At 45.8% G+C, this 26933-nt stretch overlaps 1 protein-coding gene across 1 annotated transcript in view; it reads right to left on the bottom strand.

The window, feature by feature from the left end:
- The window catches only part of LOC137334329 (NCK-interacting protein with SH3 domain-like), a 222808-nt gene that overhangs the window by 7961 nt on the left and 187914 nt on the right, over positions 1–26933 (bottom strand). Inside the window, exons 11-12 of the mRNA XM_067999025.1 lie at positions 4155–4247; positions 295–467 (exon numbers count right to left, since the gene is read on the bottom strand). Of these exons, the coding sequence (XP_067855126.1) occupies positions 295–467; positions 4155–4247 (266 nt within the window). The remainder of the gene's footprint in view (positions 1–294; positions 468–4154; positions 4248–26933) is intronic.

A 26933-nucleotide genomic window follows, 5' to 3' on the forward strand; every position in this document is an offset into this window, starting at 1 on the left:
TTCTTGTACCAGGACACCCAAGTCTCTCTGAACACCAACATTTAATAGTTTCCCACCATTTAAAAAATATAGGACCCTCCATTCGCCATATTCTAACAGTGAGATTTCCCTCTGGTCTATTGCTGTGCTACGTTTACAAAATGGTCCTCTCGTTTACATTATCCTCTCCCCCCACTCTTCAGGACAGCAGTGCCTCATACATGTTTCACTGTATAAGAGCTCTGGAAATTCCCAGCCAGTGTTAATATTGCGATGGTAAGTAAACCATTATTATTATTAACGCAGAGTCCTGACCTTTTCTCCTGGTGAGAGGTCGGAGGTCTGACGCACAATGATATCGATCATCACCATCATGTCAGTGCGGTAGAAAATTCTTGCTGTGTCCTTATCAGCAAAAACGTCCTGCAGGAACTTGAGCACCGAGTGTGGCGGCTGAGGTTGGTGCTTGAAGATTCTAACCGGGTCATCTGAAGAAAAGACAGGTTAAAGATTAATGTTAATTCAGTGCATGATACATGCTTTATAAAGGAAAGCATTCCTACATTCGTCTGGCATTGCAGAAGGAGGTGAGTGTCCACAGTGATTGCTTTACAGTCATGTTTCCTTCATCAGAGCTTACTGCCAAACATTAATAGGGGTGGGATTTATAATAATGCTCAGGAACCACGACTGTCAGACCCCCTCCTTCATCTGTTCTCGGGGGCTCTCTTCACATCCAGCCCAGCTACAGCACGCTGACCGAACTGGGATTCAGCAGCATTCCTTTTCCTTCTCCAGTAAAGACCACAACGGAATGCTATGAGGAGGCAGGTTTATCCCAGCCTCAATGCAGGAAGAGAAAGGGCCCCACAGAAATTCAACCACCTCACCCAATTTACTCATATTTTTGTCTTTCTGTTGAGAAGATCCCGTTCCCAACTACACCAGAGTGAATGTAATCAGGGAGGCATTGGGGGAAGAAAAAGCAGACACAGACCCACATCTCATCACTGTGGGGGAATCACAGACACACCCACATCTCATCACTGTGGGGGGAATCACAGACACAGACCCACATCTCATCACTGTGGGGGGAATCACAGACACAGACCCACATCTCATCACTGTGGGGGGAATCACAGACACAGACCCACATCTCATCACTGTGGGGGGAATCACAGACACAGACCCACATCTCATCACTGTGGGGGAATCACAGACACAGACCCACATCCCATCACTGTGGGGGAATCACAGACACAGACCCACATCCCATCACTGTGAGGGAATCACAGACACAGACCCACATCTCATCACTGTGGGGGAATCACAGACACAGACCCACATCCCATCACTGTGGGGGGAATCACAGACACAGACCCACATCCCATCACTGTGGGGGGAATCACAGACACAGACCCACATCCCATCACTGTGGGGGGAATCACAGACACAGACCCACATCTCATCACTGTGGGGGAATCACAGACACAGACCCACATCTCATCACTGTGGGGGGAATCACAGACACAGACCCACATCTCATCACTGTGGGGGGAATCACAGACACAGACCCACATCTCATCACTGTGGGGGGAATCACAGACACAGACCCACATCCCATCACTGTGAGGGAATCACAGACACAGACCCACATCCCATCACTGTGGGGGAATCACAGACACAGACCCACATCCCATCACTGTGAGGGAATCACAGACACAGACCCACATCCCATCACTGTGGGGGAATCACAGACACAGACCCACATCCCATCACTGTGAGGGAATCACAGACACAGACCCACATCCCATCACTGTGGGGGAATCACAGACACAGACCCACATCCCATCACTGTGAGGGAATCACAGACACAGACCCACATCCCATCACTGTGGGGGAATCACAGACACAGACCCACATCCCATCACTGTGGGGGAATCACAGACACAGACCCACATCTCATCACTGTGGGGGAATCACAGACACAGACCCACATCCCATCACTGTGGGGGGAATCACAGACACAGACCCACATCCCATCACTGTGAGGGAATCACAGACACAGACCCACATCTCATCACTGTGGGGGAATCACAGACACAGACCCACATCCCATCACTGTGAGGGAATCACAGACACAGACCCACATCTCATCACTGTGGGGGAATCACAGACACAGACCCACATCCCATCACTGTGGGGGGAATCACAGACACAGACCCACATCCCATCACTGTGAGGGAAATCACAGACACAGACCCACATCCCATCACTGTGAGGGAATCACAGACACAGACCCACATCTCATCACTGTGAGGGAATCACAGACACAGACCCACATCTCATCACTGTGGGGGAATCACAGACACAGACCCACATCCCATCACTGTGGGGGGAATTACAGACACAGACCCACATCCCATCACTGTGAGGGAAATCACAGACACAGACCCACATCCCATCACTGTGGGGGAATCACAGACACAGACCCACATCCCATCACTGTGGGGGAATCACAGACACAGACCCACATCCCATCACTGTGGGGGAATCACAGACACAGACCCATCAACCAGGGGAAGTGGCTTCTAATGGAGAGTTAACATGCTAGAGGGAGGGGCTTCGATGGGAGGGTTAATGTACCAGAGGGAGGGGCTTCGATGGGAGGGGCTTCGATGGGAGGGTTAATGTACCAGAGGGAGGGGCTTCGATGGGAGGGTTAATGTACCAGAGGGAGGGGCTTCGATGGGAGGGTTAATGTACCAGAGTGAAGTGGCTCATGAGGTTGGATGGTCTTTTCTCCTTCCCGAATTTTCCTTTGTTTTTCTCTATTTTTGCAAAGTGGCAAAACTGTCCGTGTATTAGCTCCACTGGTACCTGTATCAGGGTCATGACTGTATGACATGTTTGTTGCGATGCAGGGGAGGCAATAGGAATTGTAGCCAAGTTGGCTGTAGGTTAGGCCACTGTTTCAGTGATTGGGAACATGGCGCTGAAGAAATGGGAGACAGGGTGCAGTGAAGGGCAATTAAATCGATGTCCAACACCCAGGGACCCCCCCCCGTCGGCCCTATCACGACACTACTCCACCCCCTCACCCAGAGACCCCCCCCCGTCGGCCCTATCCTGACACTACTCCACCCCCTCACCCAGAGACCCCCCGTCGGCCCTATCCCGACACTACTCCACCCCCTCACCCAGAGACCCCCGTCGGCCCTATCCTGACACTACTCCGCCCCCTCACCCAGAGACCCCCGTCGGCCCTATCCCGACACTACTCCACCCCCTCACCCAGAGACCCCCATCGGCCCTATCCTGACACTACTCCGCCCCCTCACCCAGAGACCCCCCACATCGGCCCTATCCCGACACTACTCCGCCCCCTCACCCAGAGACCCCCGTCGGCCCTATCCCGACACTACTCCACCCCCTCACCCAGAGACCCCCGTCGGCCCTATCCCGACACTACTCCACCCCCTCACCCAGAGACCCCCCCATCGGCCCTATCCCGACACTACTCCGCCCCCTCACCCAGAGACCCCCGTCGGCCCTATCCCGACACTACTCCGCCCCCTCACCCAGAGACCCCCGTCGGCCCTATCCCGACACTACTGCACCCCCTCACCCAGAGACCCCCCCATCGGCCCTATCCCGACACTACTGCACCCCCTCACCGGCCCTATCCCGACACTACTCCGCCCCCTCACCCAGAGACCCCCGTCGGCCCTATCCCGACACTACTCCGCCCCCTCACCCAGAGACCCCCGTCGGCCCTATCCCGACACTACTGCACCCCCTCACCCAGAGACCCCCCCCATCGGCCCTACCCCCAGAGCATTCGATGCCGTAGCTGGGTTTGCTGACTCAATGAACCTTGTGAATTGTTGTGGTGCTGCCGCTGGCTGCACCCGGAGTTGACAGGGCTGCAGCAATAGAACAAGCTCTTGCCACCACTGACAGGCTCAGCTTTAATTATGATTAAATTTAAAATAAAATTGCTGGACTATAACTTGGTGTTGTAAAATTGTTTTTAATTATGATTGTGTAACTTGTACTTGCTCACACCAGAACAGCAGTCCCACAGAAACAGCACTGCGTGGATCGGCCTTGGTGAACCGCTGGTCGTAACAGACCAAATGAAAACAAGTAACACCTCCCCATTTGATCCTCACCTGCTCGGTTTAACAGCAGCAATAATTTCTCTGTGAACACCTTCACATTCTCCCGCTTGGCCAGTGTTTTCATGATGACGTTGCTGGATGGCACTGTAAGCAGTAAATGATTTAGTTAGCATAATGTGCAGCTCCCTTCACTCCATCACCTGATTTACAACAGGGTACAGGATTGGATTGGATTGGCTCAGTTCCGATTAACTTCAGCCCCATTTGCAGTTAAGAGCTCCTCACTGACCCAACGCTGGGTGTGGGGACTGTTCTTATGATCCTCACTGACCCAACGCTGGGTGTGGGGACTGTTCTTATGATCCTCACTGACCCAACGCTGGGTGTGGGGACTGTTCTTCTGACTGTGCAGGTCAGCCTTTTATTGCCTTTATTGATTACTGCTCTGCAGTGGTTGGATACTCAAAACATCATGTCTTGTTTTTATTCATTCCTGGGCTGTAAACACCAAAGCTGAAAAGTCCTACATCACTGAGGGCAGCCAATTGGGAATTTGGCAGAACTGGGAATGGGAGGTTTAACTCACTGGTCGATTCCTGGTGTTTAGCAGCACTGAAGGATCTCATAGCACTGGGTGGATAGGATTCCATGTCTAACAACAATGAATTTGAGGGATCTCTGTAAACATTGAAATCAATGTTTTGTGATTATCTTTCTCTCTCTCCCTTCCCCTTTGTCTTATAGCTGTAAGAAAATGTAGACATTCTAATTAATTATCAAAACAGGTGATAATCAGAGCTTTTCTGTTTGTTTTCAAAGTTCAACTCATTTGTTTTTCATTTGAAAAACAAGCTCAATTTAAGATGAGGATAGGCACTCTTCTGACAGATGCTAGCAGTTAGAATGTTTACATTTTCTAATTTAACAAAACACAGATGATTAGAGGCTTTCAGTCTCCTTTCAAAATTCAACTTTTTTTTCCCATTTTGGGGGGAATCCAAATTAAGACGTGAAAAGATACTCTCCATCAGCTTGACATGTTTACAGAAAGAAAAGCTACAACAGGTGTGTCATCAATAGTCTGTCTCTTTTCTCACACACACACTGACTTCTCTGGTTATAAAAATCACTCAATCTATTCTACTTCCAGCTTTTCTTCAATTAAATATGAAAAACAAGAGAGCAGAACCTGCTAGAAGTTGAAGAAAGATATCCCACCAGTTCAGATGATGGAATGGTAATGATACATTCTGGGAAATTAGGTTACTGCATATGCTCAGAGTGCCCAACTGCCTTCAGCTAACAGAATCATAGGTCAAGGCCTCTGGATGAAGCTGAGGCCCAAATAAAAGCTGGAATGAAGATATTAAAATACACAAACAATAATTTAATGGATAAATAGAGGGGACATGAGGACAAACATTTTTACCCAGAGGGTGGTGGGTGTATGGAATTCACTGCCCGAATTGGTGGTAGAGGCAGGGACCCTCAACTCTTTTAAAAAGTACCTGGACCTGCACCTAAAGTGCTGTAAGTTGCAGGGCTACGGACCGGGTGCTGGATGGTGGGATTAGAATGGGCACCTGGTTGTTCTTCGAACCGGCGTGGACACGATGGGCCGAATGGCTCCCTTCTAAGCTGTATCTTTTCTATGGTTCTAAATATAATAATGTTATTGTGCAATTTGTAATTATTGGTTTTAAAATGTATTTAAAATTATATTCTGGATATTTGAAATTTTGGCTGAGATAAAATGGAAATAATTCTATCCCCCCAGAAAGCATTTTGAGTGAGTTGTGGGGAAAGTATAACAGCATCACCTAGTGGCATAGCAGGAAATTGTTACAGGTCAGTGTTGTTATTTAACACTGTAATTTCCATAAAAATGACAGAACATTTAATAAAAATGGAATTTGATTTATTGACTAGCTGTATATGAGTGGCTCTAATGTTATCCTCTTATATAAACACCTCTATTGTCATAAAGCAGTTCATCCACCAACTGACTGAGTTGCCATGGGAGATCTCCTGGACCAGAACTTGACAAACAGGCCTTTGAAGGAATCAGGCAAGGACTCAATCAAGTTTGCAAAGCAGAGGTCTGGCCCCTGGGTGGAACCCAGCAACAAGACATGGTTAGGGAAATCAAATATAAATTAAAACAGGCAGCCAAGGAAGCAAACTATAGCTTTGGAAATTCAATTTTCAAAAGTAGCAGTGCCCTCTGTGGTGGGAGAACCAACAGGTCAGTACAATGGTAAGTATGGACAGTTTAGCTTATAACCTGGAATTATAAACTGGCATTACAGGATTGGGGTGACACAAAGCATGGCACAGGAAATAAACTGGACTAACAGGAAGTGCACCCGGACCCAGCACTGCAATATATTACTAGCAAATGGCCGATGGCGTTGCTCACAGTGAGTTGGAGGTTTTAGAAGAATATTTTCAAAGTTCACAAGTCAATCTTCATTCCTGAGCAGAGATGCTTTGGCTAATCTCTGATGGAATCAGTGGTGGTAAAGAAAGGCCTGTATATCGGTCAGGGACTGAGATTCTCTGACTGTCCAAATAGAACAGATATTTCTGCACAAATATAAGAGATAAATGGGTTTGATTTAATAGACATTACAGAGACATGGTTGCAAAGTGACCAAGTTTGGGAACTAAATATTCCAGGGTACATGACATTTAGAGAAGACAGGCAGAATGGAAAATGAGGAGGTGTGGCCCTGATAATAAAGGATGACATAAGGACAGTGGTGAGAAAGGATCTTGGCTCAAAGATCAGGAAGTAGAATCAGTCTGGGTGAAAATAAGAAATAACAAGGGGAGAAAAGACTGGTCTGAGTAGTGTAAAGGCCCCCTAATAGTAGCTATACTGTTGGACAGAGTATTAATCATGAAATAATAGGAGCTTGTAACAAAGGTAATGCAGTAATCGTGGTGGACTTTAATCTTCATATAGACCGGGCAAATCAAATTGGCAAAGGTAGTTTGGAGGACGAGTTCATGGAATGCATTCGAGACGGTTTCCTAGAACAATACACCATGGAACCAAGCAGGGAACAGGTTATTTTAGATCTTGTATTGTGCAATGAGGCAGGGTTAATTAGTAATCTCACAGTAAAGGATCCTCTGGGGAAGAGTGATCATAATGTGATGAATTTCACATTGAGTTTGAGAGTGATGTACATAAGTCTTAAACTAGAGTCTTAAATTTAAATAAAGCCAATTACATAGATATGAGGGACGAGTTGGTTAAGGTAGATTAAAGGGTTTGACGGTTGAAAACCAATGGCAAACACTTAAAGCAATATTTCAATATTCTCAACAAATATACATTCCATTGAGAAATAAAAACGCCACGGGAAATATGATCCACCCATGGCTAACTAAAGAAGTTAAGGATAGTATTAGATTAAAAGAAGAGGCCTATAATGTTGCCAAGAAGAGTAGTAAGCCTGAGGATTGGGAGAGTTTTAGAAATCAGCAAAGGATGACCAAGAAATTGATAAAGAGGGAGAAAATAGAATATGAAATTAAACTAGCAAGAAATATAACAACAGATTGTAAGAGCTTCTACAGGTATGTAAAAAGGAATAAAGTAGCAAAAGTAAACATTGGTCCCTTAGAGGCTGAGACAGGAGACATTATAATGGGGAATAAGGAAGTGGCAGATGCATTAAAGAAATATTTTGTATCTGTCTTCACAGTAGAAGGCACAAAAAGCACACCAAAAATAGTGGGGAACCAAGGGGTAATGAGAGTGAGGAACTTAAAGAAATTATCAGTAGAGAAAAAGTACTTGAGAAACTAATGGGTCTAAAAGCTGCTAAATCCCCTGGACCTGATGGCCCACATCCGAGGGTTCTAAAAGAGGTGGATGCAGAGATAGTGGATGCATTGGTTATGATCTTCCAAAATTCTCTAGAGTCAGCGGATTGGAAGGTAGCAAATGTAACCCTGCTATTCAAGAAAGGAGGGAGAGAGAAAACAGGGAACTACAGGCCAGTTAGCCTGACATCGGTCGTTGGGAAAATGCTGGAATCCATTATAAGGAAGTGCTAACAGGACACTTAGAAAATCATAATATGATGAGGCAGAGTCAACATGGTTTTATGGAAGGGAAATCATGTTTGACAAATTTATGAGAGTTTTTTCAGGACGTAACTAGCAGCGTAAATAAAGGGGAACCAGTGGATGTAGTATATTTGGATTTCCAAAAGGCAATCGATAAGGTGCCACATAAAGGTTGTTACACAAGATAAGGGCTCATGGGGTTGGGGGTAATATATTAGCATGGATAGAGGATTGGTTAACGGACAGAAAACGGAGAGTAGGGATAAACGGGTCATTCTCAGGTTGGCAGGCTGTAACTAGTGGGTGTCACAAGGATCAGTGCTTGGGCCTGAGCTATTTACAATCTATATTAATGACTTAGATGAAGGGACCGAGTGTAATGTATCCAAGTTTGCTGACGATACAAAGCTAGGTGGGAAAGTAAGCTATGAGGAGGACACAAAAAAGTCTGCAAAGGGATATAGACAGGTTAAGTGAGTGGGCAAGAAGGTGGCAGATAGAGTATAATGTGGGGAAATGTGAGGTTATTCACTTTGGTAGGAAGAATAGAAAAATGGAATATTTTTTAAATGGTGAGAAACTATTAAATGTTGGTGTTCAGAGAGACTTGGGTGTCCTCATGCAAGAAACACAAAAAGTTAGTATGCAGGTACAGCAGGCAATTAGGAAGGCAAATGGCATGTTGGCCTTTATTGCAAAGGGGTTGGAGTATAAGAGTAAGGAAGTCTTGCTGCAATTGTACAGGGCTTTGGTGAGACCACACCTGGAGTACTGTGAACAGTTTTGGTCTCCTTATCTGAGGAAGGATATACTTGCCTTGGAGGTGGTGCAACGAAGGTTCACTAGATTGATTCCTGGGATGAGAGGGTTGTCCTGTGAGGAAAGATTGAGTAGAATGGGCCCATAATCTCTGGAACTTAGAAGAATGAGAGGTGATCTCATTGAAACAAATAAGATTATGAGGGAGCTTGATAAGGTAGAGGCTGAGAGGTTGTTTCCCCTGGCTGGAGAGTCTAGAACTAGGGGGCAAAGTCGCAGGATAAGGGGTCGGCCATTTAAGACTGAGATGAGGAGGAATTTCTTCACTCAGAGGGATGTGAATCTTTGAAATTCTCTACCCCAGAGGGCTGTGGATAGTCTGCCTTTGAGTATATTCAAGGCTGAGATTGATAGATTTTTGGACTCTAAGGGAATCAAGGGATATGGGGATCGGGCGGGAAAGTGGAGTTGAGGTTGAAGATCAGCCATGATCTGATTGAATGGTGGAGCAGGCTCCAGAGGCCCTATGGCCTACTCCTGCTCCTAATTCTTAAGTTCTTATGGTTCTTGATACCACAGCAGTGGCTGAAACTGCAGGCTGGGCTGGCAGATGGCCTATGACAGAGGAGGTGGAGAGACTCTCTCAGGGTTCCTGATACCTTCACTCCAGCAACACAGTTATGTCAGTGTCTTTTTCAGGGAACAACCATATCATTGTTCCCTTTCATTCTCTTCCAGACTAGGGATGAATAAGGATTCTATGTCAAACTAAATCTCAAGGTCTTCCTACATGGGAAGATTAAAGCTTAGTGCTGGGACCATTGCTTTTCTTGATATAGATTAATGACTTGGACTTGGGTGTACAGGGCACAATTTCAAAATTTGCAGAAGACACAAAACTTGGAAGGGTAGTAAACAGTGAGGAGGATAGTGATAGACTTCAAGAGGATATGGACAGGCTGGTGGAATAGGCAGACACGTGACAGGTGAAATTTAACGCACAAAAATGTGAAGTGATACATTTTGGTAGGAACAACGAGGGGAGGCAATATAAACTAGAGGGCACAATTCTAAAAGAGGTACAGGATCAGAGAGATCTGGGGGTATATGTGCACAAATCTTTGAAGGTGGCAGCACAGGTTGAGAAAGCGTTTTAAAAAAGCATACGGGATCCTGGGCATTATAAATAGAGGCATAGAGTAAAAAAGTATGGAAGTCATGATGAACCTTTATAAAACACTGGTTCGACCACAACTGGAGTATTGTGTCCAGATCTGAGCACTGGAAAGATGTGAAGGCCTTAGAGAGGGCGCAGAAGAGATTTACTGGAATGATTCCAGGGATGAGGGGCTTTAGTTACGTGGATAGACTGGAGAAGCTGGGGTTGTTCTCCTTGGAACAGAGATGGTTGCAAGGAGATTTGATAGAGGTATTCAAAATCATGAAGGGTCTAGACAGAGTAGATAGAGAGAAACTGTTCCCATTGGCGGAAGGGTCAAGAACGAGAGGACATAGATTTACGGTGATTGGCAAAAGAACCAAAGGTGACATGAGGAAAAACTTTTTTTTTTTAAACACAGCGAGTGGTTATGATCTAGAATGCACTGCCCGAGGGGTTGGTGGAGGCAGATTCAATCATGGCCTTCAAAAGGGAACTGGATAAGTACTTGAAAGGAAAAAATTAGCAGGGCTACGGGGAAAGGGCGTGGAAGTGGGACCAGCTGGATTGCTCTTGCATAGAGCTGGTGCGGACGCGATGGGCTGAATGGCCACCTTCTGTGCTGTAATATTTCTATGATTCTACAGGAATCATGTAGCAGGTATAAGTTGGTCACACTGCACTTACTGCTGAATTTGGGAGGCATGCCCCATTTAAAAGGTCACAAGATGGTGAAAAGCAACAAAACTTTGTAACCCCATAACTCACCATAACACTGAGGGGCTAGGGCCAGCCAGGACTGTAAAATATAATGGGAACTTGACAAGAAAGAAATCCCATGCAATTGTGCTCGAAGGGAATCATTATCAACACCTCAGACTGAGTTCCATGTTCAGAACCAGGGAGAAAAAGACAGCCTGTAAGGAAATATATTTTCTACACCGCCATGTGTCAAACCTATCACGTATATTTTATGTAATCACCCTTTTATTAAACTTATCTCTGATGACTTTTTAAAAAATTCGTTCATGGGATGTGGGCGTCGCTGGCAAGGCCAGAATCTATTGCCCATCCCTAATTGCCCTCGAGGTGAGAGGTATTGTTGTAACCTTGCATATACCGTCACTCAGGTATTTTTGATAAGTAACTCTTACTGTCTTTATATGATCACCCTTCTGTATTAATCAAACAGTATATGGAATATAAGTTTTATGAGGCCTTTGCATCTAAGGTAATTAACAGACTAGTGATTGCTAACATAAATAGTTGCGGCCACAGGGTGAGACAGTTGTCCAACTGCCAAATGACCAACAGTATTAACATAACAAAGGGGCCTCAGTTAGTGGCTTGGGAACAGTCAGGGAGTGAGAGATAACAGGCCCCAAAGCCGCCAGCTTCGGTCGTGAAGAGAAGCATAACGAGATAAGTTGGGGAAGCAGCCCCTCTCTAGTGTTGTGGGCCTACAATTGGTCAAACCGAGGGGTGTGACATTTTGAGGGCCACTCAATCATCCTTTGCCCGCGAAATCTTCCTTTGTCTGGAAAAAAACATGACACCTTACTGGTCACCTCGCCCTTTGGAAAGACCCCAATAGGGTAACACCCATGTCAGTAACAGCCCCTGTGCCCACCCCCAAAAGTGGCATAAAAGAGAGACCCATTGCGAGAGTCAGGTTGTAGAGAAGAAAGATTTGAATCCAGTAGAGAGGTAGAGAAGAAAGAAAGACAAAGTTAGAAGTTATAGAGAAGAAAGAAGTTAAATGAACAGAACCAAAAGTTACACTCTCTACCCAGAGGACAACGGGGTAATATGATTCCTCGTTCTCTGATAACTACTGCTTAAATACTTGCATGTTTTGATCCTTGTTTTTGTTCAAATAAAAGATCATCACTATAACCAGTTGGTGTCAGATCAAAATACATAAATCTCACAAGCTGCATAACTGGACTCCAAATACAGAACAAAGTAGGGAGGAGAGTCACAAGCAGCAGCATAACAGCAGTGAGTGGAAATAAACTTTCATAATGGACAGAACAGTAAAGAGCCACTGCTGATGGCAGGAGAGGAAAGAATTGGAGGTTGGTCTGTGAATGAGGCTATATCCACACAGTGGGGGGGGAGGGGGGCAGGGTATGGCAGGAAGGCATGCTGACCTGTAAGGTAGGAGGAGGCAAAGCATCTTAAAGGAACTGTCCCAGGTGATTTTCCCTCGTGAATGATGGGTATTGCCCCACAATAAGGAGGTGCAATAAATAGAATTGATTTGAGTGTGGAAATATTGCTGTGGTTCTGAAAGGGTTAATATGCTGGCTCTGATCTGTTCAATGTTTGCTGCAGGAAAGCAGATGTGTAAATTTCTATAAGAGCAGCAATACAAATATAGCAACTCAATGTTAAAGGTAACCTATGTGTGGAGGCAGGAGATGTGGGTATGGTTCTTAATGAATACTTCGCGTCTGTCTTCACAAAAGAGGGTGACGATGCAGAGATTGTAGTTGAGGAGGAGGAGTGTGAAATATTGGATGGGATAAACTTAGAGAGAGAGGAAGTATTAAGGGGATTAGCAATTTTGAAAGTAGATAAATCACCAGGGCCGGATGAAATGTATCCCCGGCTGTTAAAAGAAGCAAGGGAGGAAATAGCGGAGACTCTGACTATCATTTTCCGATCTTCACTAGATACAGGCGTAATGCCGGAGGATTGGAAGACTGCTAACGTTGTACTGTTGTTTAAAAAGGGAGAAAGAGAGAGACCGAATAATTACAGGCCAGTCAGTCTAACCTCAGTGGTGGGCAAATTATTGGAATCAATTCTGAGGGACAGGACAAACCGTCACTTACAAAGGCATGGAGTAATCAATGACAGTCAGCATGGATTTGTTAAAAGAAGGTCGTGTCTGACTAACTTGATTCAATTTTTTGAGGAGGTAACAAGGAGGGTTGATAAGGGTAGCGCATTTGATGTAGTGGACATGGATTTTAGCAAGGCTTTTGATAAGGTCCCACATGGCAGACTGGTCAAAAAAGTACAAGCCCATGGGATCCAAGAGAGAGTGGCAAGTTGGATCCAAAACTGTCTCAATGGCAGGCAGTATAGTGGTTATGTTACTGTTCTAGTAATCCAGAGGCTTAGACTAATAATCCAGAGACATGAGTTCAAATCCCGAAAGTCATGAATGGTGGTGGACAATTAAACAATTAAGCAAACATCCCCATCCTCAATGATGGCGGAGTCCAGCATGTGAATGCAAAAGACAAGGCAGAAGCGTTTGCAACCATCTTCAGCCAGAAGTGCTGAGTGGATGATCCATCTCGACCTCCTCCCAATATCGCCACCATCACAGAAGCCAGTCTTTAGCCAATTCGATTCACTCCACGTGATATCAAGAAACGGCTGAGTGCACTGGATACAGCAAAGGCTATGGGCCCCGACAACATCCTGGCTGTAGTGCTGAAGACTTGTGCTCCAGAACTAGCTGCACCTCTAGCCAAGCTGTTCCAGTACAGCTACAACACTGGCATCTACCCGACAATGTGGAAAATTGCCCAGGTATGTCCTGTCCACAAAAAGCAGGACAAATCCAATCCGGCCAATTACCGCCCCATCAGTCTACTCTCAATCATCAGCAAAGTGATGGAAGGTGTCGTCGACAGTGCTATCAAGCGGCACTTACTCACCAATAACCTGCTCACCGATGCTCAGTTTGGGTTCCGCCAGGACCACTCGGCTCCAGACCTCACTACAGCCTTGGTCCAAATATGGACAAAAGAGCTGAATTCCAGAGGTGAGGTGAGGTGAGAGTGACTGCCCTTGACGTCAAGGCAGCATTTGACCGAGTGTGGCACCAAGCAGCCCTAGTAAAATTTAAGTCAATGGGAATCAGGGGGAAAACTCTCCAGTGGCTGGAGTCATACTTAGCACAAAGGAAGATGGTAGTGGTTGTTGGAGGCCAATCATCTCAGCCCCAGGACATTGCTGCAGGAATTCCTCAGGGCAGTGTCCTCGGCCCAACCATCTTCAGCTGCCTCATCAATGACCTTCCTTCCATCATATGGTCAGAAATGGGGATGTTCGCTGATGATTGCAGTGTTCAGTTCCATTTGCAACCCCTCAAATAACGAAGCAGTCCGAGCCCGCATGCAGCAAGACCTGGACAACATCCAGGCTTGGGCTCATAAGTGGCAAGTAACATTCGCGCCAGATAAGTGCCAGGAAATGACCACCTCCCCTTGACATTCAACGGCATTACCATCGTTGAATCCCCCACCATCAACATCCTGGGGGTCACTATTGACAAGAAACTTAACTGGACCAGCCATATAAATACTGTGGCTACAAGAGCCGGTCAGAGGCTGGGTATTCTGCAGCAAGTGACTCACCTCCTGACTCCCCAAAGCTTTTCCACCATCTACAAGGCACAAGTCAGGAGTGTGATGGAATATTCTCCACTTGCCTGGATGAGTACAGCTCCAACAGCTCAAAAAGCTCGACACCATCCAGGACAAAGCAGCCTGCTTGATTGGCACCCCATCCACCACCCTAAACATTCACTCCCTTCACCACCGGCTGCAGTGAGTACCATCCACAGGATGCACTGCAGCAACTCACCAAGGCTTCTTTGACAGCACCTCCCAAACCCGCGACCTCTACCACCCAGAAGGACAAGAGCAGCAGGTACATGGGAACAACACCACCTGCACGTTCCCCTCCAAGTCACACACCATCCCGACTTGGAAATATATCGCCACTCCTTCATCGTCGCTGGGTCAAAATCCTGGAACTCCCTTCCGAACAGCACTGTGGGAGAACCGTCACCACACGGACTGCAGCGGTTCAAGAAGGCGGCTCACCACCACCTTCTCAAGGGCAATTAGGGATGGGCAATAAATGCCAGCCTCGCCAGTGACGCCCACATCCCATGAACGAATAAAAAAAAAAGGGCAGCTGGGGAATTTAAATTCAGTTAATTAAATAAATGGAATAAAAAGCTCCTATCAGTAATAGTGACCATAAAACTACCGATTGTCGTAGAAACTCATCTGGTTCATTCATGTCCTTTAGGGAAGGAAGCCTGTTGTCCTTACCCTGTCTGGCCTATATGTGACTCCAGACCCACAGCAATGTGCTTGATTCTTCACTGCCCTCTGAAATGGCCTAGCAAGCCACTCAGTTCAAGAAGGTGGCTCACCACCACCTTCTCTAGGGCAATTAGGGATGGGCAATAAATGCCAGCCTCGCCATAGATGCCCACATCCCATGGATGAATTAAAAAAAAGGAAGCGAAGGGTAATGGTCGACGGGTGTTTTTGTGACTGGAAGGCTGTTTCCAGTGGGGTTCCGCAGGGCTCAGTACTAGGATCCTTGCTTTCGTGATATATATTAATGATTTGTAGGTGGCATGATTAAGAAGTTTGCAGATGATGCAAAAATAGGCCGTGTTGTTGACAGTGAGGAGGAAAGCTGTAGACTGCAGGAAGATATCAATGGACTGGTCAGATGGACAGAAAAGTGGCGAATGGAATTCAATCTGGAGAAGTGTGAGGTAATACATTTGGGGAGGGCAAACAAGGCAAGGAGTACACAATAAATGGGAGGATACTGAGAGGTGCAGATGAAGAGAGGGACCTTGGAGTGCATGTCCACAGATCCCTGAATGTAGCAGGACAGGTAGATAAGGTGGTTAAGAAGGCATATGGAATACTCTCCTTTATTAACCGAGGCATCGAATATAAAAGCAGGGATTTTATGCTGGAACCGAATAAAACACTGGTTAGGCCACAGCTTGAGTACTGCGTACAGTTCTCAAGCGGAGAGTCCGAGAGGTGAGCGTAGTGTAAAAGGAGAGTCCAGAGAGCGGGAAGAGGGTGGTCCGAGAGCGGGAAGAAGGTCCGAGACGTGAGCGCAGTGTAAAAGGAGAATCCCGAGAGCAGGAGGAGAGTCCCGAGAGGTGTGTGCAGTGTAAAAGGAGAATCCCGAGAGCGGGAGGAGAGTCCCGAGAGGTGTGTGCAGTGTAAAAGGAGAATCCCGAGAGCGGGAGGAGAGTCCCGAGAGGTGAGTGCAGTGTAAAAGGAGAGTCCCGAGAGCGGGAGGAGAGTCCCGAGAGGTGTGTGCAGTGTAAAAGGAGAATCCCGAGAGCAGGAGGAGAGTCCCGAGAGGTGTGTGCAGTGTAAAAGGAGAATCCCGAGAGCAGGAGGAGAGTCCCGAGAGGTGAGTGCAGTGTAAAAGGAGAATCCCGAGAGCAGGAGGAGAGTCCCGAGAGGTGTGTGCAGTGTAAAAGGAGAATCCCGAGAGCAGGAGGAGAGTCCCGAGAGGTGAGTGCAGTGTAAAAGGAGAATCCCGAGAGCAGGAGGAGAGTCCGAGAGCAGGAGGAGAGTCCCGAGAGGTGTGTGCAGTGTAAAAGGAGAATCCCGAGAGCGGGAGGAGAGTCCGAGAGGTCAGCGCAGTGTAAAAGGAGAATCCCGAGAGCGGGAGGAGAGTCCGAGAGGTCAGCGCAGTGTAAAAGGAGAATCCCGAGAGCGGGAGGAGAGTCCGAGAGGTCAGCGCAGTGTAAATCTAAGGCAAGTCATGGCAGCAGAGCTCGCACCCGTGATATGCTCCTCCTGCACTATGTGGGAAGTCATGGACACTACAGGTATCCCCGGCGACCATGTGTGCAGGAAGTGTGTCCAGCTGCAGCTACTGGCTAACTGCATTTCGGAGCTGGAGCTGCGGGTGGATTCACTGTGGAGCATCCGCGATGCTGAGACGATCGTGGATAGCACGTTCAGTGAGGCGGTCACACCGCAGGTAAAGATTACGCAAGCAGAAAGGAAATGGGTGACCACCAGACAGAGTAAAAGGACTAGGCAGGTAGAGCAGGAGTCCCCTGGGGCCATCTCCCTCTTAAACAGACATACCGCTTTGGATACTGTTGGGGGAGATGGCTTATCAGGGGAAAGCAGCAAGAGCCAAGTTCGTGGCACCACGGGTGGCTCTGCTGCACAGGAGGGGAGGAAGAAGAGTGGCAGGGCTATAGTGATAGGGGATTCAATTGTAAGGGGAACAGACAGGCATTTCTGCGGCCACAAACGTGACTCCAGAATGGTATGTTGCCTCCCTGGTGCTAGGGTCAAGGATGTCACGGAACAGCCAGTAGTCGTGGTCCATATTGGTACCAATGACATAGTTTAAAAAAAAAAGGGCTGAAGTTCTGCAAGATGAATTTAAGGAGTTAAGAGATAAATTAAAAAGCAGGACCTCAAAGGTAGTGATCTCAGGATTACTACCAGTGCCACGTGCTAGTGAGTATAGGAACAGGAGAATCGACCGGATGAATGCGTGGCTGCAGGGATGATGTAGGAGGGAGGGATTTAGATTCCTGGGACATTGGGACCAGTACAAGCGGAACGGGTTACATCCGAGCAGGACCGGGGCCGATGTCCTCGCGGGGGTGTTTACTGGTGCTGTTGGGGAAGGTTTAAACTAGAATGGCAGGGGGATGGGAACCTGAGCAGGGAGACAGAGGAGGGGGAAACAAGGATAGAAACAAAAGACGGAGGGAAGAAGCAATAGTGGAAGGCAGAGAAAACAAGGGTGAAAAACAAATAGGGCCCTAGTGAAAAATAAAACTAAGATGACTAGCAATCTTAAAAAGACAAGTCTAAAGGCATTGTGTCTTAATGCGCGGAGCATTCGCAATAAGGTAGATGAATTAACAGCGCAGATAGATATTAAAGGTTATGATATAGTTGCGATTACGGACGCAAGGCTGCAGGGTGACCAAGGATGGGAACTGAACATCCAGGGGTATTCAATATTTAGGAAGGACAGGCAAAAAGGGAAAGGAGGTGGGGTAGCGTTGTTAGTAAAGGAGGAAATCAATGCAATAGTGAGGAAGGATATTGGCTCGGAAAATCACGATGTGGAATCTGTATGGGTGGAGCTAAGAAACACCAAGGGGCAGAAAACGTTGGTGGGTATTGTCTATAGGCCCCCAAACAGTAGTGGAGATGTAGGGGAGGGCATTAAACAGGAAATTAGAGACGCATGCAAGAAGGGTACAACTATAATCATGGGTGACTTTAATCTACATATAGATTGGCCAAACCAAATTAGCAATAATACTGTGGGGGAGGAATTCCTGGAGTGTGTACGTGATGGTTTTCTAGACCAATACGTTGAGGAACCAACTAGAGAACTGGCGATCCTAGACTGGGTATTGTGCAATGAGAAAGGATTAATTAACAATCTTGTTGTGCGGGGTCCCTTAGGGAAGAGCGACCATAACATGATAGAATTCCTCATTAAGATGGAGAGTGAAGTAGTTGAATCCAAAACTGGGGTCCTGAATCTAAATAAAGGAAATTACGAAAGTATGAGGTGCGAGTTTGCTATGATAGATTGGGGAACTTTACTAAAAGGGATGGTGGTGGATAGGCAGTGGCTAATATTTAAACAACGTGTGCAGGAATTACAACAATTATTCATTCCTGTCTGGCGCAAATATAAAACAGGCAAGGTGGCTCAACCGTGGCTTACAAAAGAAATTAGGGATAGTATTAGATCCAAAAAGGAGACATATAAAATTGCCAGAAAAAGCAGCAAGCCTGAGGATTGGAAGCAGTTTAGAATTTAGCAAAGGAGGACAAAGAAATGGATTAAGAGGGGAAAAATAGAGTATGAGAGTAAACTAGCAGGGAACATAAAAACTGACCGTAAAAGCTTCTATAAATATGTCAAGAGAAAAAGATTAGTGAAGACAAATGTAGGTCCCTTACAGTCAGAAATGGGGGAAATTATAATGAGGAACAAATAAATGGCAGAACAATTAAACACATACTCTGGTTCTGTCTTCACAAAGGAGGACACAAATAACCTCCCAGAAATATTAGGGAACCGAGGGTCTAGTGAGAGGGAGGAACTGAAGGAAACCAGAATTAGTAAAAAAAAAAGTGCTAGGGAAATTAATGGGGCTAAAGGCTGACAAATCCCCAGGGCCTGATAATCTACATCCCAGAGTACTAAAGGAAGTGGCCCTAGAAATAGTGGATGCATTGGTGACCATCTTCCAAAATTCTATAGACTCTGGAACAGTTCCTACAGATTGGAGGGTGGCAAATGTAATCCCACTATTTAAAAAAGGGAGAGAAAAAACAGGGAATTACAGATCAGTTAGCCTAACATCAGTAGTGGGGAAAATGCTAGAGTCTATTATAAAAGATGTGATAACAGATCACTTGGAAGACATGATTTGGATTGGACAAAGTCAGCATGGGTTTATGAAAGGGAAATCATGCTTAACAAATCTACTGGAGTTTTTTTAGGATGTAACTGGTAGAATAGATAGGGGAGAACCAGTGGATGTGGTTTATTTGGATTTTCAGAAGGCTTTTGATAAGGTCCCACACAAGAGGTTAGTGTGCAAAATTAAAGCACATGGGATTGGTGGGAATATACTGGCATGGATTGAGAATTGGTTGACAGACAGGAAACAGAGAATAGGAATAAACGGGTCTTTTTCCGGGTGGCAGGCAGTGACTAGTGGGGTACCACAGGGATCAGTGCTTGGGCCCCAGCTATTCACAATATATATCAATGATTTGGATGAGGGAACTAAATGTAACATTTCCAAATTTGCAGATGACACAAAGCTGGGGTGGAATGTGAGCTGTGAGGAGGATGCATCGAGGCTCCAATGTGATTTAGACAAGTTGGGTGAGTGGGCAAGAACATGGCAGATGCAGTATAAGGTGGATAAATGTGAGGTTATTCACTTTGGTTGTAAAAACAGAAAAGCAGATTATTATCTGAATGGTGATAGATTGGGAAAAGGGGAGGTGCAACGAGACCTGGGTGTCCTTGTACACCAGTCGCTCAAAGCGAGCATTCAGGTGCAGCAAGCAGTTAGGAAGGCGTATGGTATGTTGGCCTTCATTGCAAGAGGATTTGAGTACAGGAGCAGGGATGTCTTATTGCAGTTATACAGGGCCTTGGTGAGACCATATCTGGAGTACTATGTGCAGTTTTGGTTTCCTTATCTGAGGAAGGATGTCCTTGCCATGGAGGGAGTGCAACAAAGATTTACCAGACTGATTCCTGGGATGGCAGGACTGATGTATGAGGAGAGATTGGGTCGACTAGGCCTATATTCACTAGAGTTTCGAAGAAGAGAGGTGATCTCATCGAAACATATAAAATTCTAACAGGACTAGACAGACTAGATGCAGGGAGGATGTTCCCGATGGCTGGGGAGTCCAGAACCAGGGGTCACAGTCTCAGGATACGGGGTATGCCATTTAGAACCGAGATGAGGAGAAATTTCTTCACTCAGAGGGTGGTGAACCTGTGGAATTCTCTATCACAGAAGGCAGTGGAGGCCAAGTCATTGGATGTATTCAAGAAGGATATAGATATATTTCTTAATGCTAAAGGGATCAAGGGATATGGGGAAAAAGCGGGAACAGGGTACTGAGTTAGACGATCAGCCATGATCATTTTGAATGGCTGAGCAGGCCCGAAGGGCCGAATGGCCTACTCTTGCTCCCATTTTCTACGTTTCAATGTTCTGGTCACCACATTACAGGAAGGATGTAATTGCACTAGAGAGGGTATAGGGGAGATTTACAAGGATGTTGCCAGGACTGGAGAATTTTAGCTATGAGGAAAGATTGGATAGGCTGGGGTTGTTCTCTTTGGAACAGGAGGCTGAAGGATGATTTAATTGAGGTATGTAAAATTATGACGGGACTAGATAGAGTGGATAGGGAGGACCTATTTCCCTTAGCAGAGAGGTCAATAAGCAGGGGACAGAGATTTAAAGTGATTGGTAAAAGGATTAGAGGGGAGCTGAGGAGAAACTTTTTCACCCAGAGGGTGGTGGGGGTCTGGAACTCACTGCCTGAAAGGGTGGTCGAGGCAGAAACTCTCATTTGAAAAGTACCTGGATGTGCACCTGAAGTGCCGTGACCTACAGGGCTAAAGAACAAGTGCTGGAAAGTGGGATGAGGCTGGGTGGCTCATTTTCGGCCAGCACGGACACGATGGGCCGAATGGCCTCCTTCTGTGCCATAAATTTTCTATGATTCTATATTAAGAAACAATATTAGGTTATCACTCCAATAAAAAACAATGGGAATAAATGCTCAGGGCTTTACATTGTGCAGTAACTCATGTTATCTCAATGTCTGTGTAAAAATGCTATGGGCTAAAAATCGGTTTCATTAATTGATCAGATCATATATCAGAAGCAAACATCCTTAAACGAGTAAGCTTTTTACTAATTTCTGTTTTAAACCTGATTTAAGTCTGTGCCGCACACTGTGAATCTGCACTGACACACCAAATACTGCATTCTGGTCACAATTCTTAATCTTGATCAGATTGTGCAGCCTTATTCCAGTCACGTTTTGGGGTTTATTATTTCAGAGGGCTCCCAGCAGCACTGCACCAGCTCAATCTGACTTTCAGCGTTCAAAACAAAATGAAAATATCACCAATTTACATATTCTTTAAAAATCGGTTGAAGGTGATTTCCTGGACCATCGCAGGCAAACTGCCAACAATCAATCTCTATAACAGCCTCGTCCCAATCTCCATCTCACTCTCAGACCATTTAACCCTTGGATGGCATGGCTTTGCCTTTTCCTCGACAATTCCACTCTTCAAACGCTAATTATGAAACTGCAGATGGCCCTGGGAGTGATACAGCAGGGTAGAAAACAAGCAGCTACGTACTCCAGGGCAAATCAATATTTCGTCAATGAATTTCCTCCCTTTCTCTCTCACCCTCTGGTAGGCGGGTCAGTAGGCAGCCTGTACTAGTACTGTGCTACTCTTACTAGGAGCGAGGATGTAGATGACCCTCCAAAGCCCATGTTCCCACCCAGCTTTCTCTCTGCTCGCTGCCTTCTTGGGGACAAGGAATAGATTCATCTTGTGGGGAAAATGGTGAATCCTCACACATTACACGAATGGATCACGCGCGGGTCACCACACATGACACGCACAGGTCATATGAACGTAAGTAATAGGAACAGGAGTAGGCCATTCTGCCCCTCGAGCCTGCTCCATCATTCAATCAGATCAGGGCTGATCTTTGATCTCAACTCCACTTTGCCGGCCTATTTCAAAGATTTGCAACCCTCAGTGAAGAAATTTTTCATTATCTGAGACTATGACCACTAGTTCGAGATTCGCCAGCCTCTCAGCATCTACCCCTCTAAGAATTTTATACGTTTCAATGAGATCACACCTCATTCTTCTAAACTCCAGAGAGTATAGGCCCATTCTACTCAAACCCTCTCATTCCAGGAATCAATCTAGTGAACCTTCATTGCACCCCCTCTAAGGCAAGTATATCCTTCCTTAGCTAAGACCAAAATTGTACAGTGTACTCCAGGTGAGGTCTCACCAAAGCCCTGTACAATTGTAGTAAGACTTCTTTACTCTTATATTCCAACCCCCTTGCAATAAAGGCTAACATACAATTTGCCTTCCTAATTGTTTGCTCTACCTGCATGTTAACTTTGTGATTCGTGTACAAGGACATCCAAATCCCTCTGAATACCAACATGTTTTACTCTCTCGCCTTTTAAAAAATATTCTGCTTTTCTGTTCTTCCTACCAAAGTGAATAACCTCACATTTCCCCACATTATACTCAATCTGCCATCTTCTCAGCCACTCACTTAACCTGTCTATATCCCTTTGCGTCCTCCTCACAGCTTACTTTCCTACCTAGCTTTATATCGCAGCAAACTTGGATACGTTATACTTAGATGAAGGGACTGAGTGTATTTGTGAATAGCTGAGGCCCAAGCACTGATCCTTGCGGCACCCCACTCGTTACAGCCTGCCAACCCGAAAATGACCCGTTTATCCCTACTCTCTGTTTTCTATCCGTTAACCAATCCTCAATCCATGCTAATATATTACCCCCAATCCCACGAGCCCTAATCTTGTGTAACAACCTCATGTGACACCTTATTGAATGCCTTTTGAAAATCCAAATATACGACATCCACTGGTTCCCCCATATCTACCCTGCTAGTTACACCCTCAAAAGCTCCAATAAATTTGTCAAACATGATTCCCCTTTCATAAAATCGTGTTGACTCTGCCTAATCATGTTATCATTTTCTAAGTGCCCTGTTACTTTGTCCTTAATAATATATTCTAGCATTTTCCCTATTACTGATGTCAGGCTAACTGGCCTATAGTTCCGTTTCCTCTCTCTCCCTCCTTCTGTGCTGTAACCGTCCACAGGGGCAATTCTAGAATCTAGCGAATTCTGGAATATCAAAACCAATGCATCCACTATCTCTGCATCCACCTCTTTTAAAATCCTAGAATCTAGGCCCTCAGGTCCAGGGGATTTGTCGGTTTTTAATCCTATTAATTTCTCCAGTACTTTTTCTTTACTAACCTTAATTACTTTAAGTTCCTTACTCTCATTAGCCCCTTGCTTCCCCACTATTTCTGGTATTTTTTTGTGTCTTCTACTGTGAAGACAGATACAAAACATTTGTTTAATGTCTCTGCCATTTCCTTATTCCTCATTATAATTCCTCCCGTCTCTGCCTCTAAAGGGACCCACGTTTATTTTCGCTAATCTTTTTTTTATTCATTCATGGGATGTGGGCGTCGCTGGCAAGGCCAGCATTTATTGCCCATCCCTAATTGCCCTCGAGGTGAGCCGCCTTCTTGAACCGCTGCAGTCCGTGTGGTGAAGGTTCTCCCACAGAAGTAGAAGCTCTTACAACTCCTATAGAAATAGCAGGATAGAGCAGATGAATGCATGGCTGGAGAGATGGTGCAGGAGGGAGGGCTTTAGATTCCTGGGGCATTGGGACCAGTTCTGGGGGAGGTGGGACCTGTACAGGCCGGACGGGTTGCACCTCAACAGAGCTGGGACCAATGTCCTCGTGGGGAGGTTCACTAGTGCTGAAGAAGATTGGGGGGGGGGGGGTGGGGGGTTTGAACTAATTTGGCAGGGGGATAGGCACCAGGATATAGCAATGGAAAGGTGAAACAAGGTGCACAAAGGATTGGGAGAGAAAGATAGCACTAGAATAAGAAATGGTACAGTATTAGGTGGGGTCAGACTAAGAGACAGTACAAAAGGTCTAAGATTGGTTTACAGTGCATGTATGTAAATGCATGAATCGTAGTTAATAAGGTTGGTGAGCTGCAGGCGCAAAAAGCCACATGGGAATATGATGTTGTGGCGATAATGGAGGCCTGGCTCAAAAAAGGGCAGGAATGGGTACTAAATATTCCTGGATACAAGGTGCTCAGGAAAGATAGGGAAGGAAAGAAAGGAGGGGGGGGGGGCAGTATTGATTAAGGAGAATATTGCAGTGCTGGAGAGAGACGATGTCCTGGAGGGGTCAAGGACACAATCTATTTGGTTAGAGTTAAGAATCAATAGAGGTGCCATTACACTACTGGGTGTATTCTATAGACCACCAACTGGTGGGAAGGATATCGGGGAGCAAATTTGCAGGGAAATTACAGAGAGATGCAAAAGCCATGGAATAGTGAGAACAGGGGACTTCAACTATCCTAATGTAGACTGGGATTGTAATAGTGTAAAGGGAAGAGAGGAGGAGGAATTTTTGAAGTGTGTTCAGGAGAACTTCCTCGACCAGCCCAACGAGGAAGGAGTCATTGCTGGATTTCGTTTTGGGGAATGAGGTGAGCCAAGTGAAGCAAGTGTCAGTGGAGGAACATTTTGGGAACAGTGATCATGGTGTCATAAGGTTTAGAATAGCTATGGAAAAGGATACGGATCACTCTAAAGTAAAAATACTCAATTGGAGGAGGGCCAATTTCAATGGGATGAGAACGGATCTGGCCCGGGTAAATTGGAATCAAAGATTGGCAGGTAAAACTGTAACTGAACGATGGGCAGCCTTTAAGGAGCAGATGGTTTAGTTACAGTGTCGGTACATTCCCACAAGGGTGAAAGGTAGGGCAACTAAAGCCAGAGCTCCCTGGATGTCAAGAGAGATAGAGAATAAGATGAAGCAGAAAAAAGGGGTGTATGACAGATATCAGGTTGATAACACAAGTGAGAACCAGGATGAATATAGAAAGTTCAGAGGGGAAGTGAAAAAGGAAATAAGAGGGGCAAAGAGAGTATGAGAATAGACTGGGTGGCCAACATAAAGGGGAATCCAAAAGTCTTCCATAGGCATATAAACAGTAAATGGGTAGTAAGAGGAGGGGTGGGGTCGATCAGGGACGAGAAAGGAGATCTACAGAGGGGATGGCCGAGGTACTAAATGAGTACTTTGCATCTGTCTTTACCAAGGAAGAAGATGCTACCAGAGTCTCAGTAAAGGAAGATATAGTTGAGATGCTGGATGGGCTAAAAATTGACGGAGGTGGTACTGGAAAGGCTGGCTGTACGTTAAGTAGATAAGTCACCCGGTCTGGATGGGATGCATCCTAGGTTGCTGAGGGAAGTAAGGGTGGAAATTGCGGAGGAACTGGCCATAATCTTCCAAACATCTGTAGATACGGGGGTGATGCCAGAGGACCGGATGTTACACCCTTGTTCAAAAAAAGGGTGTAAGGATAAACCCAGCAACTACAGACTAGTCAGTTTAGCCTCCGTGGTGGGAAACTTTTAAAAGCGATAATCCAGGACCGAATTAGCAGCCACTTGGGCAAGGGTGGATTGATTAGGGAAAGCCAGCACGGATTTGTTAAAGACAAATCGTGCTTAACTAACTTGATTGAGTTTTTTGATGAGGTAACAGAGAGGGTCGATGAGGGCAATGCAGTTGATGTGGTGTATATGGACTTTCAAAAGGCATTTGATGACAAGCCTATTATGCGGCACTTTATCAAGATTGAAGCCCATGGAATAAAAGGGGCAGTGGCAGCATGGATACAGAATTGGCTAAGTAATAGGAAACAGAGAGTAGTGGTGAACGGTTGTTTTTCGGACTGGAGGGAGGTGTACTGTGGTGTTCCCCAGGGGTTGGTGCTGGGACCACTGCTTTTCTTGATATATATTAATGACTTCGACTTGGGTGTACAGGGCACAACTTCAAAATTTGCAGATGACACAAAACTTGGAAGTGTAGTAAACAGTGAGGAGGATAGTGATAGACTTCAAGAGGATATAGACAGGCTGGTGGAATGGGCAGACACGTGGCAGGTGAAATAAAACGCAGAAAAATGCAAAGTGATACATTTCGGTAGGGAGAACGAGGAGGGGCAATATAAACTAGAGGGCACCATTCTAAAAAGGGTGCAGGAACAGAGAGATCTGGGGGTACATGCGCACAAATCGTTGAAGGTGGCAGGATAGGTTGAGAAAGTGGTTAAAAAAGCATACGGGATCCTGGGCTTTATAAATAGAGGCACAGAGTACAAAAGCAAGGAAGTCATGATGAACCTTTATAAACACTGGTTCGGCCACAGCTGGAGTATTGTGTCCAGTTCTGGGCAGTGCACTTTAGGAAAAATGTGATGGCCTTAGAGAGGGTGCAGAAAAGATTTACTAGAATGATTCCAAGAATGAGGGACTTTAGTTACATGGATAGACTGGAGAAGCTGGGGTTGTTCTCCTCGGAACAGAGAAGGTTGAGAGGAGATTTGATAGAAGTGTTCAAAATCATGAAGGGTCTAGACTGAGTAAATAGAGAGAAACTGTTTCCATTGGCGGATGGGTCAAAAACCAGAAGACATAGATTTAAGGTGATTGGCAAAAAAACCAAAGGTGACATGAGGAAATACTTTTTTCACACAACGAGTGGTTATGATCCGGAATGACTGCCCGAGGGGGTGGTGGAGGCAGATTTAATTGTGGCTTTCAAAAGGGAACTGGATAAGTACTTG

The sequence above is a fragment of the Heptranchias perlo genome, chromosome 17, assembly GCF_035084215.1.
Source record: "Heptranchias perlo isolate sHepPer1 chromosome 17, sHepPer1.hap1, whole genome shotgun sequence".
Taxonomy (NCBI): Eukaryota; Metazoa; Chordata; class Chondrichthyes; order Hexanchiformes; family Hexanchidae; genus Heptranchias; species Heptranchias perlo.